This window comes from Camelus bactrianus, chromosome 19 (genome assembly GCF_048773025.1).
Source record: "Camelus bactrianus isolate YW-2024 breed Bactrian camel chromosome 19, ASM4877302v1, whole genome shotgun sequence".
NCBI classification, from domain to species: Eukaryota; Metazoa; Chordata; class Mammalia; order Artiodactyla; family Camelidae; genus Camelus; species Camelus bactrianus.
Genome location: NC_133557.1, coordinates 31,207,503 through 31,224,460, shown reverse-complemented (window position 1 = coordinate 31,224,460; position 16,958 = coordinate 31,207,503). Strand labels below are relative to the sequence as shown.

The 16,958-nt window shown below is 56.2% G+C and overlaps 1 protein-coding gene across 2 annotated transcripts in view; it reads right to left on the bottom strand.

The window, feature by feature from the left end:
- Positions 1–16,454, bottom strand: part of CDH4 (cadherin 4) — a 465,223-nt gene extending 448,769 nt beyond the window's left edge. For both annotated transcript variants that reach the window (XM_074347526.1, XM_074347527.1), the window contains exons 1-2: positions 16,398–16,454; positions 14,095–14,206 (exon numbers count right to left, since the gene is read on the bottom strand). In XM_074347526.1, the coding sequence (XP_074203627.1) occupies positions 14,095–14,206; positions 16,398–16,454 (169 nt within the window). The remainder of the gene's footprint in view (positions 1–14,094; positions 14,207–16,397) is intronic.
- Between the last annotated feature and the right edge of the window lie 504 nt (positions 16,455–16,958).

The following is a 16,958-nucleotide window of genomic DNA, read 5'->3' as shown; positions in this document are numbered from 1 at the left end:
GCCACACGGCCGGGATGAGTGTGTCTGAGCCACGCCGGCCTTATCAAAATCCAGCCACATGAATCCCTTTCCTTACATCAGAAATCAAATAACTTCCCGGAGAGTGGCTGCGGTCCCACCGAGAGCGGCCCCACTGGGAGTCGGCGAGCAGAGATTAACGGCGCACGTGTCGGGAAATAAATTGATAAGCGTTCACCTCCGCTGCTACCGGCCGACACCCAGAACTCAGGACTCCTCCAGAAAAACCCAGGCGAGGGTCTGGAGCGGCGAAGGTGTCGCCGTCCACATTCACCACCCTGGAGAGACCAGGATACCAGGCTCCTCTGCTGTAAACCGCCCGCTCACCCACAGTGCCATTTCCAACAACATAAGTTTTAACCTGCACGGCATTTAAGCAAGAAGGAAATAATATTTCAAAACTGGTAAGAGAAAATACAGTAAGACAATGCCTCGGTCACTGCTGGACGGACGCCTTCCTGATAAAGTAACCACCTTTCAGCGTGAGCAAACAATGGGCCATAGACAGGCGGGGGCTGCAGCCTCCTTATCTGGGGAGCGTCCCTCTGCTCCCCTGGGGTTGGAGGAAGTGATTAATTAGTGCCTCCTTGAAGCTGCAACCTTAGAAAACCGCAGGGGGTGGGGAGGAGGGGCTTTTTATTTGCATGTCACAGAACAGCACCCTTCCTGAATCCTCCTTTTAGGACCCAACAATGGAGTGCGTCTCCTAGAACCCTGAGTGCCAGCGCAGGGGCTGCTGGGAGAAGGGAGGCCTGGCTTGGAAAGAATCCTCTTCCTGGTGCCCCACCATACGGGAGGCACAGCCGTGGACGTACGGCACGATTTTCAGTGAACGAGGGAAGCCACCAAGTGCAGGAGTGGCGTCCTGCTCCCAAGTGCCCTGTTCTGCTGGCCCTGCCCTCTGCCCTGCACTCCTCCCCACCTCCCCATCAGTCCTGGAGTCCAGACCTGCCCCCACCAAACCCCCAAACCAAACGTGGGCACATCGAGGGGAGACCTGCTACCTTTCCTTTTAACTTTTCAATTGGGAAGAGTCAAAACCAGGATTCTCATGACAGGACCGTCTCGTGAGCGGCTCCTTTTCAGGGGGAAAGGCACAGGCTCCAGGCTGACAGAGATAAAAGTCAAATTCCCATTGTAGGTTCACATGGCCCCGCCCGCCGTATGAGGATGACAGGTGAGAACCACGGTGCAACATCAGGCGAGCACGCGAGTTTTCAGGATTTAAACCTGGACACGTGACCCCCCAGGATGGAGCTTCCTGGGATAAGATGCTGGAGCCTGGGGCTCCACGCCAGCTGGAGGGGAATTCAGTCCTGCTCACAAAGAAGTGAGAAAGGCAGCCGCCTGGCCCCTCCACTGAGCTGACTCAGCGAGGCCGGGAGTGAGGGCGTCTTCCATCACTTAGGAAGGAGCGCGGGTGCCGACAGGACCCCAAGGCACCGGGCCAGTGATACACCAGTGGTGTGATCCCGCAAGCCGGGTCCTGTAGGTCTCCTCTAACTGCACTGCATCCGCTCTGCCCGTGCAAAGGATGCTTTACCTCCATCCCGCCCGTGCAAAGGATGCTTTACCTCCATCCCAGGCAAAGCTCACAGCACGGAGCGAGGGTGGAGACACTAAGGCGAGAAGGTTCTCCCATCTCACCCCCACCCCACTCTGTTCCTGCGAAACTCCGGGAAGTTCCAGAATCTCTGTGCATTGGAATTCCAGTCTAAAGAATGGAGGCACCCCCATTCCAAGTCCAGGGGCTGCGGCAGAAGTCTGTCACTGTCGTCACACTTAAAACCAGGGATCTTGGAAATGTCTATGCTTCTAGTAGTCCGTGCAGATCCCCCAGTGCGGCCAGATCGCGGACCCACAAACACAGCACAGGTCTACCGAGGGGGACAGATCTTCCGCAATAAAGACGCATCCACAGTGTCTAGGACCCGGAATCCACAGCACTGACCAAGTGATTAACCCAGAAATACCCCAGAGAAACACTCCCACCCACTCAGAGACGCTCTCCTTTTGGTGAAGGTGCCCCTGCTCAACCAGAGGGAGAGGTGCTCAAAGCTCGGGCTGTGTCCCCCCAACCCCCTCGTTTCCAAGGACCTAAGACTTCAAAATGGATTTCAAAGGCCGCTGCAATGGTGGCAGCATGACATCTTATGTCTCATAAGCTATTTTGATTAGCCAGGATAGTAGAAAATTGGCGTTTACTAGCCGTTAACCTTTCAAGCATGTAACTCTTTTTTTCTCCCCCCTCACATGGAAGCGTATCTTACACATCTCCACGGATAACCGCTAAGCTGTCCAGCTCCTTTAAAAAAAAAGTCAGTGTGAAACCTCCCTGTTCTCAAAAAAACGTAAGTTCTATAATTTTATGGACTTTTGACCACAATTTTATCGCCTTCAGCCCTTTTCTGGAATTCTGTTTTTATCTTAAAATACAAGAACTAGATGAGACAAGTTGTACGCTCCCGTCTTTGTACCTGAGGGAAGGGGGGAAAGAATAAGACATCCTGAGAAAAAAGTGTCCGGCTCTCAGCAGTTAGGTGCCTGCGTGTGGCGACGCCTCCCTCTGATGCTGGGTCTCCAACAACGCGTCAGCTCATCGTGCCTTGGCATTAACGAGGACGTGGCAGAATCCTGTCACACCCAGCCCTACGGACAGATGACGGTACTGAGATGACATTCGTGTGCTGCCTCCTGCCCCCACGAGCCTACGGAGCTTTAAATACGCCACTCCATCATTTATTTACTCAATTTTGAAAACATGCCTTTTAACAAAAGGTCTCTGGCCACACATAAGAATGTAAAGGTCAGGAGGGAAAAAGTCCCCAAACAAAACCATAAAAATATCAAATCGAGCAGCCGTCTAATGGAAAAAATGACCACTTTAAAGGCCACCTCCTCACATCTCAGGGCCAAGACTCTGGAGGAGGAGAGCCTGGATCGTCTGTTAATAACAGCGGCGACTGCAGGGCAGGTGAGCAGCGGCCTGCTTTCCACAGGCCAGACCCTGCTTCCTGCGTGTCATATGCCCATCCTGCTGGACCCTCAAGACTGGCCTGAGCCGTGGGAACGGTCACCCCCTCCCGGGGAAGCGGCCACACAGGTGCCTAGAGCCGCACGGCCGATGATGGGGGCACTGGGTCTGCACCCCTGAAGCTGATCAGACCTGCGCCTCGGGGTGTCCGTTCTCCTTGAGGGGGTTAGGGCCGAGGTGATGGACAGGACGGGGCGAGGGCGGGCCTCAGGAGGCAGGCTGCCCCCTGAAATGAGTGACCCAATGCACCCCGCATTAGATCCCCTGCTTCGCAAAAGGGCTAATAACGTGTGCGCGATGCAGCTTGCCCGTTTGCAGCGTCCATAACCCAGTGCCTGCCGAGGCCCTCTGTAAACACTGAGCTGAAGAAACAAGGGAGGAAGGAAAACGGGCATTTTCCCCTTCAACCCTCGCTGAGTGCCAGCAGCCTGCACCTCAGGACAAAGCAACGACACAGCTCATCTGCACGCTCCACCCAGAGGCCCTTCCCCTCTGCTCGGGCTGTGCTCCTGGGGAGATGTGTCACCTGCAGCCCGAGGGGCTGGAGCAGCGCAGGGGGCCTGAGAATCCTGGCGTCCAGCTGCAGTGGTCCTTCTCTGGAGGGGCCAGCCTTTGGGTTGCCCGTCCCGACCCAGAGAGACAGACAGGATGGCCGCAGACACTCACTCCCAGGAAGACCGGGAGCCTCTGGGTACCCAGGGCTCTCCATCAGCGCAGACCCAGCGGGCAGGGTGGCTTGCAGGTCTGGTCCCAGGTACCCGTGAGGCTACCTGCCGTGCAGCCGCAGAGGGGGGCGGGGTGCTCACCTCTGCCTGCAGGAGAGCGAAGCGGCCGGGCAGCAAAAACGCGAACGCTTGAAACACAGAAATGAGATGCGGGCACCAGAAATAATGCCTTTTTGCATTTGCAGAGCAAAGCAGTTCAGGGGAGAGAAGAGGCTTGTTCTATAAATGCTCTCCTGCCGTAGAGCACCCCGCTCCTGCCCGCCTGCCTCCACATCTCAGCGGCAGAGGGAGCGAGCCTCCCTCCTCTGCAGCAGCAGCCCTGAAACCATCCATTCCCAATGCAAACCTTTACATCAACAAAATATTTACAATGCACTCCGCGATATTATCTGAGCCATAATCTCGTTAAGATTCTATTTGACAGGGAAAGATAATGGGAGAACAAATGTTCCACGCACATTTTAAACACAACGAAAGTGTTCTGTGTCACGCTTTATAATACGAGATCCTACACTTCTATGTGGAAGCGCCCCATTTACTGCTCCAGGGAGAGGGCAACGCACAGCGTCATTCCAGCCGCCCCCTGAGCGATGCCAAGAAGCCGTCACCCCCCGGACACCCCCTTGTGGACAGCATGCTTTCTCGTGAGGGACTCTGGCCACTGGGGTTCTGAAGCCAGAACTCCTCTGGACCTGGAGCCCTCGTGCTTTAATGAACATCGGCTTCCCTCGGGGAGGATTGAACAGGCAGAGTCCTGGGCCACAGCCCCATGGCTTCTGATTCAGTGGGTACTTGAGTGTCCTGGGGCTGCTGTGACAAATGACCACAAACTTAGTGGCTTAAAATAACAAAAATTTACTTTCTGGAAGCTCTGGAGCCAGAAGTCTGAAATCCAGGTGTCGGCAGGGCTGCGCACCCTCCAGAGGCTCCAGGAGAGGGTCCTGTCAGCCTCTTCCAGCTCCTGGGGGCCCCAGGCGTCCGTGGGTTGTGGCCTCATCACTCCAGGCTCAGCCTCCATGGTCACGTGGCTGCTCCCCTGTGGCTGAGTCTCCTCTTCTGCCTCATGTAAGGACACCCATTATTAGATATAGGGCCCACTGGATAAGCCAGGATAGTCTCATCTCAAGATCCTTAACTCTGTGAAACCCACAAAGACCCTTTCTCCAAAATTGGTCACAGGCACAGGTTCTGGGCTGACGTATCTTTTGGGGCCACCGTCCAAGCCACTGCCGTGGGTGTGGGAGGGTTTAGCCGTGTCCCTGGGGCCGGCAGTTCTTGGACCACACTTGGTCATCCTGCCCCTTTGCTCTGCAGACAAGGAAACTGAGGCCCAGAGAAGCCCCTCCACTCATGAGTGCTCCCTGCCCCAGCCAGGAGCCCCCCGCCCCGTCCTGCATCTCAGCCTATGCTTCTCCCCCACCACCCCTTGGAAGGAGAAGGCTGGATGGCACACTCAGCACCCCTGTCCACTGAGGTTTTCCAGGCAGATCAACACTGATAGTGTTCAAATTCACATTTGGGCTGCAAAAGCCAGTGCAAGATGAAAATCCAACACCTCTCCAAGTCAGACGCACAAACACGGGTGCACCGCAAGCTCCTGAATGGGGGTCCGGGAGGCGCGCAGCATCTACCTCTGACCCAAAGATAAGGAGAGTGGGGGCCCCCTTCCTGGACATACATGGGGTCCTCCCACCAACTGGGACTTAATTAAACTGTATTGCAAATGGAAAACGCACCTGTGCCAGGCGGCGAACGCCCCTCTCAGCACCTGCGGCTTCTCAGAGCCGCTCCAGGGCAGGTAAACTGCTGCGCAGGACCGTCCTCCTGCTGGCGCGGCGGGGGGCAGCACTCTCCCACCCCGGGATATTTACCTGTCACTGGCGGCTTACCTTAATCCTTCCTAAATCCCCACAGCTGTCGACAAGAAATGCGGTGAAGCCAAATAAGGCGCAGTTAAAGCGGCGCCGTCGGTAGCTGATTCCGGCCTCGCAGCCACCGTTCCCCCTTCAGTCTCCAAAGGGGCAAAGCCCCGTCTCAGGACCCAGGAAGAAGCTGCCAACCAGAGTCCTAACTGCAGACAGAGGAGCTCCTGGAATGAGGCAAATGGGATGGGAGCCCCGCTAAGGGTGGCAAGTAGGCCTTCCTGACCTGTGACTCACATCTGGGCCGCCGCTCCCTCCACTGTGAAGTGGGGGGGGGCACCTGAACTGCTGAGGGTCCACGGGAGCCGAGTGAAGAACAGGACACGGTGCCCGAGACGCAGCAGGCCCTCAGCACGTGGCAGCCAGGAACGGCCGTGCACGCTGCTGGGCACTGTCCGCCACCCTGAGGGCCTGTTGGAGGTCCCCTTCATGGCCAAGGGCCTCCACAGATGTGCTCAAGCTCAGGACGTGAGGAGGGAGGTGAGCCTGGACTATCCAGGGGCCCAGTGTCGGCACAGGTCCTTATGAGCAGAAGGGACAGTCAGGGAAGGTGATGTGACTGTGGAGCACGGCACGGGAAGGGGAGGCCAGTGCTGGCGTGAATACAGAGGAAGGGGCCACGAGCCAAGGAAAGCAGTGAGGCCTCCAGAAGCTGCAAAGGCAGGAGACAGAGCCTCCGGGAGGAACCAGCCTGCCCACACCTGGACTGTAGCCCAGGGGGACCCGCGTTGGATCCTGACGTCCAGAACAGCGAGCTAGTAAGTTTGTGTCATTTAAGCCGCTGCATTTATGAGTCGCTTGTGCCACACTAAGGGACGAATGCCATCCTTAATCTAAGCAAACCCCTCCTTGGAAAAGGCAGCGTGCCAGGTGGACGTCCTATGGACAGACCTCCACACAACCGGGTGACGGGGGTGTGGCCTCTAAGTGCCCTGAGCGCACGTTAAGTGTGAGCCCATTCGCGTATGCCAGGTCCTCAGAAAACTCCAGCGTGCCCAGATGGAGGCTGCAAGGGAAATGGCCTTTGGTAGCACACGCTGGACAGAGCTAATTAAGTGCGGTTTTGTTCTGTTTTGTTCTCTTTCCTTTAAGAAAGAGGTGGGGGTTGGGGGAGGCAACCTGAGTCAGTACCGGAGGCCACCAGGAGAGGTCAGCCTAGAGCCCGGGCAAAAAGTCCCCAAAATTTTGAGTCTAAACATAAAGTGAATGCTTTTACTGGCCCGTCTTACAACATACCACAGTCCCCTCGGAAGAGTCAAAGAAAAAGCAAGTACTCTGAGGTTTTACAAGAGCACCCTGGGGAGGACTTTGCCACTCTTCGCAGAAAGGAACTCACTCAGGGTTGTGCAGAGTGGGATTCACTCAGGAGTAAGAACTGTTCCTTCAGAAAGTCAGAATGAGAGGGACGTTCTTTGAAAAGACGAGCGCTGGCTTCCACACCCACTCTCCGTTTGTGATCGGTACTTAGCCATGCTCCAAAGGAAAGGGGAGAGAGAGAGAGAGAGAGAAAGAAAGAGAGAAAGGAAGAAAGGAAGAAAGGAAAGAAGCACCTAAAACTCTAGGCTCAGAGGACCCTGCAAACATGGGGACCCCAGACCTAGGCAGAAGGACCCCTGCAGATGGACATCCCCCAGGAAGACGGTGCCGGGAAGCCCGCCTGGGCAGGTGGGCGGCCTCCTTCAGACCAGTGTCATCAGCTTTTTCAGGCTCCTTCATCATGAGCCTCATTGACGTCCCCTAGGCTCTGTGCCCCAGTGGGAGTGGCCTACATGCCTCAACCCAGCTCCCCTCCGAGGTGTCCCAGGTTCCCAGGACGGCTGGACTCCTCACGCCTCTTCCTTTGCCGTGTCCCCCAACCCGGGCAGAGTCTGAAAGTTGTGTGAGAGTGCCGCTCGGGGACTGTTTGTTTGCTACATGCCTAGAGCTGAAGGCTCCTGCTGGCATCACTCCTATTGGCATTGTTCTAATCCCAGGTGCAGTTTTGCAAACCCAAGGTGTCCACCGGATCTGGACCCACTTCAAATGGGCCCTCATAGGCCTGCGACTGCCGTCGAGCCCTCCTGGATACGCTGGGCCTCTGTTCAGGGCAAACGTCCGAGGTGAGAAACTGCACATGTGAGTGCCTGAGGACTGCCGAGTTTATGGTGCTGCCCCGGACACCTGGGTGTCCTTCTGTCTGCACACAACTCGAGCGCTCTAGAAACCAACTCTGTTCATGTGACCAGGAGCCGTCAGTGAGCTGACTGCCTGGGTCTGGACAAAGAGGGGAAACAGAGTGAACTGCGTGCATTGAGGCCAATCCCTCAACCTCCAAAACCACATCGGTTTCTGATCCACAGAACGGCAACAATGTTACCTCCCCAGACAGGCTTCAGTTAGGATTACATGAGGTGTGTGCAGGGCCTGCTGGCAGAGTCTGGCCGGAACTCAGTGTTACAATTACACAAAGTCGCACACTCCCTCATCTTAAGACTCCATTAAAATACATATTTCTGAAATGCAAAAATCTTAATCTTTAAGCTGCAGCACGGATGAGCCCGTCACCCACACGTCTAACTGGTGTGTGCATCTTCTGCAATGAGGATTTCTAGTCACTGCCCGGCGGTTAGAGGGGCCAGAGGTTAGAGAGGCCAGTGATCCATCGCCCTCGGGCCCCAGTGTGGACGGCCAGGCATGAGCACCTCCCTCTCGGCTGCGGGGAGGTGGGGTGGGTGAGTGCCGCAGTGGAAACAGAGGCTCAGGCCCGCAGCAGGCAGCGGTGGCCGAGCGCCAGGGGCCGCAGTCCCAGCCTCCTTTTGGTTTTTAACACGGCTATCAGGGCCCTCCATCTGCACAAGCTTGGCCTGTGGGCAGCGCATAAAGCAGGCTTTTCGTGCTCTGTCACCGGGAGTCTTGCCTCTTATCTGATAGAAGCCACTTTCTAAGTGTATAAACTTCCCTTTCTAAACCTCTTGACTCTGGGACCAGGCAAAATTACAGCAGGGAAAGGATGCTGGGGAGCCCCAGACAACACTGGCCCCTGAAAAGGCAGGACCGCCCCCAAAGACAGTTAGAGGGGCACCGCGTCTCCACCACATCTCCACCATGGGCTCTGGACGCTCCTCAGGGGACCCTGAGACACCCCCGAGAGAAGGCAGTGGAGGTCTGGGTGCTCAAAGCAAGCTTCCTCAGGCTTCAAGAGAAGGTACGTCCTGGCTTAGAGCTGGTCAAAGCCCCCTGCTGGGGCCCGAGTTCTGCACCTCCACTTCTTTGTTGAAACCTGCATTCCCAGTGCATAATCCCCTGGCTCCTGGAAGGGGAGCTAAGACAGCCAGCAGAGAGCTCACACTGGCGATGGGTGGATTGAATAGACAGCATGAACTTAATATTTTTAATGATTCAGCCATATCCTGGCCAAAGAGAGTCTGTGGTGGTGACTATTCATTCCCTCTGCTCAACAAATATTACCCAGTGCCCAGACGTGGTCTCTGCAATCCAGCGGGCTGGACATGGATACTGATTTACAAAGGATGGATACATGGATACTACGTGGATACTAGTTTACTAAAGCAAGAGTAAGGCCAAGGCCCAGGGAACAAAGGATGGGCAGAGGCTCAGGACAGAGTATAAAACATGCTCTGAGCTTTCAGAGGGATGGACAGGTATCTGCTAGCGTGCACAGCTCTTGCTTTCCCTAAGGCAGGGATTGCATTTGGCTACATGCCACAAGGAACTCAACTGCGGTATTTTAACCTTATTTTTCTCACCTCTTAGGGGACAATGAATCCAGAGGTCTGCAGCTGTTCAAGAATTCCTGGAATCCAGTTCCTGCTCCACCATCCTCATGGTCACAAGATGGCTGCTCAGCCCCAGACATCACACCCACATTCCAGGCAGGAGGAAAAGGTAAGGGCAAAAGGCAGAAGGCATGGCCAGCTGAGTCTGCTCCTCTTTATCAATGAAAACAAAGCTTTCCTAGAAGTCTCATCTAATAGAATAACCTAGTTAGATCCCGCTGACCAGAAAGGGGCCATATTGCCACGTTGGTGTAAGAGTCTACTATAGGTGGGAGTATCTTAAACAGGCCTCAGTATGAGCCAAGTGGATCGGGACAGAAGAGGTTTCGTTAGTAAGGAAGAGGGAGAGAGTGGATATTGGACAAGTAACTTGCAGTGTCCAGCAGTTTTGGTTTGTCATTACTGCCATTTATTTGAACATTCACAGCAGCTCCAGCTCCTCTGCAAGTTGACCGAGGGGGCTCAGAAACATCCCGGTGTCAGCGTTTTCTGGCTCATTCATGACTTCAGTTGACAATACTGGTTGCACTCCCACCGCCCCACGAGGCAGGTATGGCACTGGGTGTTGGGTGAGCAGTCAGACTTGGTTGGCATCTGGACCATGCAACCAGCAATGCCTCCCATCCTGGCAAGAGTTATCTATCTTCACAGAGGGTAAAGGGGCTATTTGCAACATACTTGTAAAGACAAGATCATGACTTCTGGCCACACTCATTACTTTGTGGCAAATTCTTAGATGCTGATTCCAGACACCTGTGTGCACTGGGTGTCTCCTCAATCATTCCTCTCTGTGTGCCTTGGTGGCAGATGAGCCATTCACTCAACAATGCATTGCCTGTTACTCTGCTTCAGCTGGGCTGCTGGAAGCTAGGGAAACCCTACGAGGCAAACACCAGTGCTTGCCTCCTTGGGACTCACTCCTCCCTTCTTCCTTCCTAAAACAGACTCTCAATTCTGTTCCAAGTAGCAATTTTCTCATCTACTGGGTGATGAATCATAATAGGCCTAAGTCAGACATAACTATGCAATTCTCTGCTTCCCAGCCTCACCCCCTCCCCCTACCTCTTTCCACTGGGAGTGGTATTTGACTCAGTTCTCCCCATGAGAACTTCTGCAAGGATTCTGAGTAAGCATTTGCATTCCTGATACAAGGAAGAGATGCAGAGGGTGCTACCACTCCCTTCTTTTTCTTGCTTGCTACGAACTCGAATGCAATGCCTGGAGCCACAGCAGCCAGTCTGCAATGATGAGGCAATAAACTGACAAACTAAAGATGGTAGAATGATAAGAATGAACTTTAGGCATGAAATGGTGCCGCTTGTCTCCTGCTGCAGCCCTCAACCACCTATCTCTTCACTGTTATGTGAGGCAAATTAAGCCCCCATTCATTTAAGAGCCTGTTAATTGGGTTTCGTCCTACTGGCCAAGAACATTCTAAATGTTAAACCGAGTGACAGGGCTGCTGGCCTCATGAATCTTGCAGTTTAAGTAAGAGAGATGACTGACCAGATAATATAAATTCTCCAGTGAGGAATCAGAGTGTGGTTAAGGGCAAAAAACGGTCCTAAACTCACCGCGAGAGGGAAGGCTTTTCTGAGGCAGTCTTTTTAAATGAAGTCATCAGAAACAAAGCTCCTCTTTCTGCAGTGTCCGAATTCATGGGGCCATGTCCAGACCCCACATCCTCCTGCCCCAGCAGACCTTTCTGCTCACTCGTCACCCTCTGCTCCAGGAGCGAGGGCAGGTAAGAGCTCCCACCAGGACACCCCTCACTCTCCCATCCTTGTGGGGTTTTGCCTCCAAGCTGGTCTGGGTTTTGGCAGAGCTGTGCCCGCCAGGAGAGAACAGGTCAGTGCAACAGCATGAGAGGCAGCCTTGGGCCGGGCTGACTGTTAATTATTTACAAAGCAGAGAAAAAGACACCGCTCAGCCACTACCCCACGCTAAACTATGGTGTAGAGAACGCTCCGTTTTAGCCTAAGGAAAACGGCTTAACCATCCTATTTTAGACATTACCATGCACCAGTGATCATGGCCATCGGTGATTTATCCTGAAAACAAAACTACAGCATGAGAGTATATGCAATTACGTTCGAGTGCTCGCCAGAAAGTGCGCGGACAGGAAACACAACACGCAGGGTGTCCTCGGAACGATGCACCAGCTGCACAAACGCCCTGCGCTGCGGCCCGCAGTGGCTCCGCCATTCAGAAGGTTCGCCACAGTATTTGCTACCCTATCGGGGGAGACTATTTTAAGCCTAATTAGCGTGAAATTTCTAGAATGCACACGCTTTTCATTTAGACATAAAACAAAATGCCACGACATTTCTTCCATCCATTTATCATAAACAAGTTAATTACGGTGTAACAAGTCTCTCCTTCTGGAATCTGGATGTTTGGGGCTGCCCGTGAACTGACTCAGGCAGAGAAGGAGCCACAAGGCAGTCGTTAGTAGCTTATGGCACACTTGGAATAAAACGGGGACTCTGTGAAGCTCTGCTTGTCAAATTAAGGTTCAGCTCTCTCCGTTGGAATAACTCAATTATATGAGTAGTCATTCACTATCTAAGCTGATTTCTACCAGAATAACAGAAGTATTCTGCCACTCATTTCTTTTTGACACACCCATCTTGACTGTGGTCTTGTGCTTCGCAAAGTTTTCTGCACAAATAGATTTTTATCTGCCCTGGTTCAAGTGTATGTCAGTGTTGGCTTTTGCCTCCAGATGTGTAAAATTGTTTCTAAGATAAAAAAACAGCTCCATCCCTGAGAAGAGTGAGGGGGTGGCACACACGGGGGAGGGAGATATTCTGCCATCTTCCCCTTCACCAGGGATCGGCTGGGCTTCATCTCGGGCGTAAGTTAAGTGCTTAGAATATGAGTCTCGCGTCCACAAAGCCCAGGAGCTGGTTCAAGTTCTCCCACGATGACGGACGTTTTGTCCTCCACCAGGTGAAAACCACGTGGGTATGTGGGGCAGGTCAGCATCCAGCCAGAGATCAATGCTCCCCCCACCCAGCACGGGCCAAGAGCAGAGGGCGGTTCAGCCCGGACCCCCACGGCCCACCAGGAGAGGGGGAGACGCTAGTCAGAAGCCTCACACTTGACTGTGAAAAGCATGAGCAGCTGTCATTCTCTTCCGTAGTAGGTGGCACTTGCCGTTATGAAAACAGAGGCACTTTTTCTTCAATTTCTGACTAAGCCTGGTCCTCCAAGATCTTATCAGGTTCTGCCGCAGAGGGAGGTGGCAAGGATGCCAGCCTCTGGATGCGCAAACGGCAGTACAACGCCCTGAGCCTGCGAGAATCTTCCAGGCCTTCTCCTGGGCACACAGGGGCTCTCATAAACCTGCAGATCCTGAAAGACGGTCTACGCTTTCTAACTCTAAAATGACACACACCGTGCAGTGAACAGAGCATCTCTTGAAAGCTCTTCCCATATCCACCCACTCATAAAGCAAAGCCATCCTGCCTCTGGGCCAGCTGCCAAGAGGTTATTTTTTGTTTTTGTTTTTGTTTTGTTTTGATAATCAATGAAAGAGTCAATAGTAGCAAACCTCTATTTTGACAGTCAACTCAGGGGACAACAAATAAGTAGGAAAAGTTGGACTTGGTGCGAAATAAGACCCTGATTTGTATAATTAGTCACACACAGTAAGTCAACAAGCTGTCTCCAGGAGAGGGTCTGAAAGACCCCCCCCAACTCTGTGTGAGTGTGCCCCCACCCCCATGAAGGATCTGTTGTCAGAGCTTAAGGGAAAACTATTTCCTAAAGCAGAAGATGGGGGGAAAGCCAGTGGCCTGAGGACAGTTTGGTCGTGAGACCGAGATGTGGCTTTGATGCTTTGCGAAAGTTTGTTCCCTCCATCGCTTTGAAATTGGTTAAACGCAGTGGCTTCTGGGAAACTGGTGCGGGGATGGAAGGCACGTGGCCCAGGTGGTCGAGCTATTTGAGGTGCCACTTTGAAATCTCAAGGAAGAATGAGGTGATACATTTCCCCTCCCGTGCAAAACCAAAGTGTAATGAGTTTGTCTTGAAAGGGAGACCGATCGACTTGCAGAGTGGTCTCTTGTCCTTTGGGCTTTGAAGCTGTCAGTGACTTCCCCGTCACAGGCGTGGGTATCACCCGGCAGCTACGGCAGAGCTAATGGGTAGTTCCCTCTGCATGTGTGTTTCCGTGTTGTCAGTGGGACGGGGATGAAAACGAATGCCACATTTGTGAACAGAACGTCTGTGGGCTTATTTACCGCATTCCCAACAACATCGTCTGCTTTATCATCCATTTCAAAGCAGGCATAATTTAAGAATCCAGAATTTCATACACAAAAATACTTGGTAAGAAAGTGTCTCTCTGCACACTATTTGGGTGACGCTGCATCCGAATTCCAATTTGTTGCCCAGGAAATGATTCACCTCACTCAGAAAATGACAAGGACTCTGAATCATTCACCTGGGATGCAAAAGGCCATGAGGCCAACCAGTCTCTACTTCCCTTGACCCCTGGACCATCATTTTACAAAGAGCCTGGCTCAGAGCCAGCCCAGCCTCTTTTTCCATGGGTGGCCATGCTTCCCTAATCCAAAGCACGGAATGCCATTTCATCTCCATGTCTGCCTTACCTTTGAGGACCTTCTCTCCTTCCAGAATATTCTGGGAGATTAACGCCGTGTAATCTTCTTCAGAGAATCCCGCCTTGCAGGTCTCCCTGGCTGTAAGATCCCCATTGTGGGCCTGAGAACGGAATGAAAAGAAGTTAGGACAAAGAAAAGTCCACAGAAATTTCATCCAGCCAAAATTAAGCAGGGCCTGCTGCTTGCAAGGTCTCAGGCTATGACAAACTTCCATCAGCCACAGCCCCACCCAGATGTAACCCAGGGTCTGCCCCCATGGTTTCCATGTCCTCCTGAAGGGGGGGGTACTGCAGGGGGGACAGGCCAGCTGACAGCAAGGCTGAGGGCCCTGACACATGGCGGAAAGGAAGGTCTGAGGACTGTCCAGGAGGAGGCAGGAGGGCCAGGGCTTAGCCAGGGGAGACGAGGAGGAGGGGGGGCCAAGGCAGCAGGCTCCTGCGAGGGGCCATTTCACCTCCTGCCCCAGTGCCCAGGCTCTGGGTGGGGTGGACGAGGAGGCTGCTCCTCCCTGTGGTAGGCAGGGAGGAAGAAGAGGGGCAGAGCAAGAAGTCAGGTTCTCGGAGACTCAGCTCCGAGCTTTGCTCTGAGGGAGGCTGCAGGAAGGCAGGGGAGGTTTCCACCCTCCAGTCCTCTTCCCCCACTTCTTGGAGCCCCCATCTCCAGCCTAACCAGGCCAGAGAGCTCCCCTAACTGACGGGGAAAGGTGAGTGTCCTCCTGTCCTGTCCTCCGCAGCACGCTGGGCTTTCCTGCCCAGTGGGAGGTCTAGAGCTCTGGGCACCAGGAGGGCAGGGAAGGGGGGAGGTGGGCCAAGGGCCCCCTCCCAGGCTGCAGGTCCACCGTGCAGGGATGGGGAGTGGAGGGAGAGACTGCATGTGCAACAAGGAAGCCAGCCGCAAGACAGGAGAGGGAGCAAGACGGCTCAGCGTCCAGGCGATCACAGGGAGAAGGGGCGCAGCCCGCACCCTGCAGTCGCGCCTTCGCGGGGCTGCCGAGCGGAACGCGCTTCCACGCCGCCGCCCGCCTCCTCCAGCTCAGCGCGCCGCCGCCCGCCTGCCTTCGTCTCCGGCTCGGGAGGCCGCCCCAGCCTGGAGCTCCCGGCACCCTGAGGCCGGCCCAGACGTGGCTCCCCCACCAAAAAGCACCGCGGGGAGGAAGAGCAGGGCGCGGGGTCATTCCTAGGATAAAGCTCCAAACTGCGGTTCCGTGCCCCGGGAGCGAAGCTCCAAATAGGACAGAAGCCCGGGGGAAGCTAACTCGCCAAGGAAAGTTTCCACCCGCCCCGGGCGTGGGTCGAGCGCACCGGAGCGCCCCGCGTCCTCAGAGCGGGCCTCTGGCCGCGGCACTTGTTTATTTCCGAGGTTACAACAGCGCGGCCCGGGAAGAGCAGCGAGGCCGATCGGCCACGAGAGGGGGTTCCTGCAACTCTCGCCGCCCCTCCGCCTTCCCCTAGGGGCGCCCCCGGGCGCAGCCCTCACGCTGCCCCTCGGCCCTGCACCCAGCAGGCTCAGAGCAGGGCAGGGGACCGAGCTCTCGGGGCTCCGCAGGAAGAATGCGGGCGCCCGGATCGCGCTCTCGGCTGCATCTCACCCTGCGCCTGCCTGGCGCCTGGCTCCCCGGCCCCGCTCCGCGCGGCGAGGGCCCCGCTGGACACCGGCTGCAGCCAGCGCCTCGGGGAGTAGGCGGCGAGGGTGCCCCGCGGTCCATATTCACTGCCCACCCGCAGCGGCGTCCCAGCCAGCACACAGAGGACACGGATGGAGGCGGCGCCTGAGTGCTTCAGGAGCACTCAGCCCCTAGCAGGGGAGGCCAGACAGGTTGTCCCTAGCACCCTGATGCCCGGTCCGCTGCCGCCAGCTCCCCTCGTTTGCAGCCCCAGCCCGGGCTGGGCTCGCCAACTCCGGAGGAGCGCGGCGAGCGGGCGATGGAGGGCGCGCCGGCTCCGCTAGCGGGCAGCCTGTCCTGGCGCGGGCGAGCGAGCTCCGGGCAGCGGCCGCGGACCTAGGGCGGCTGAGGGATGCTCAGCGAGTCCCGCTTCGGGCAGATCTCCCTACATCCTCCACCCACACTCCCACCTCTCTCCGCACCGCCGCTCCCCGCTAAGCCGGCGGCTCTGCGCTTCTGCCGACCGCAGGCGGCTTCGCGGAGCGCGGGAGCCGGCTGGATGCAGCGGTGCGCGCGGCGGGGGCAGCCCCGGAGAGCCCCGCCGGGCGAATGCGCGCCCTGCCAGCTCCGGGGGCGGCCCCGCGCTTCCCGGGCTTCCGAAAGGCCGGGGCGAGTGGCTGCAACTTACCCGGAGCGCGCTGGAGAGCGAGAGCAGGACGAGGAGCACGCCGGAGCCCCGGGTCATTTTCCCCGCCGCGCCGCGCCCCGGCGCCTGCCCGGTGCCCGGCGCCCGGAGCCCGCTCCCCGCCGCCGCCCCGATCGCGCCGCTCCGATCGCCGCCGCCGCCGCCGCTCGAGCGGGCCCCGCGCCTCCAGCCAGGCTGCGATGCCGCGACCGCCGCCGGGCTCCGGGAGCGAGGCCAAGTCGGGCCGGCGGCGCGCTCCCTCGGGCCGGTGCGTCCGCCGGCCTCACAGCCGCCCGCGCCTCTGTTCCTCGCGCTCGGAACTGCAGGTGAAGCGGCGCGGCGGCCCCGCCGAAGCCCCGCCCCGCAGCCCGGCCTGACGCGGGCCTTAAAGGCGCCGCGCCCCCCGCGCCGCACCCGAGCCCCTCGCGCCCGCGCCCCTCCGCCTCGCTCCACCGCACCACCCGGCCGGGACAGGGCATCTGGCACCCATGTTCTACAGGGGAGAAGTGGAAGGGTGGGGGTCGTGAAGACTGAACAAGGCGCAGGGGTCCCAGCTCCCAAACC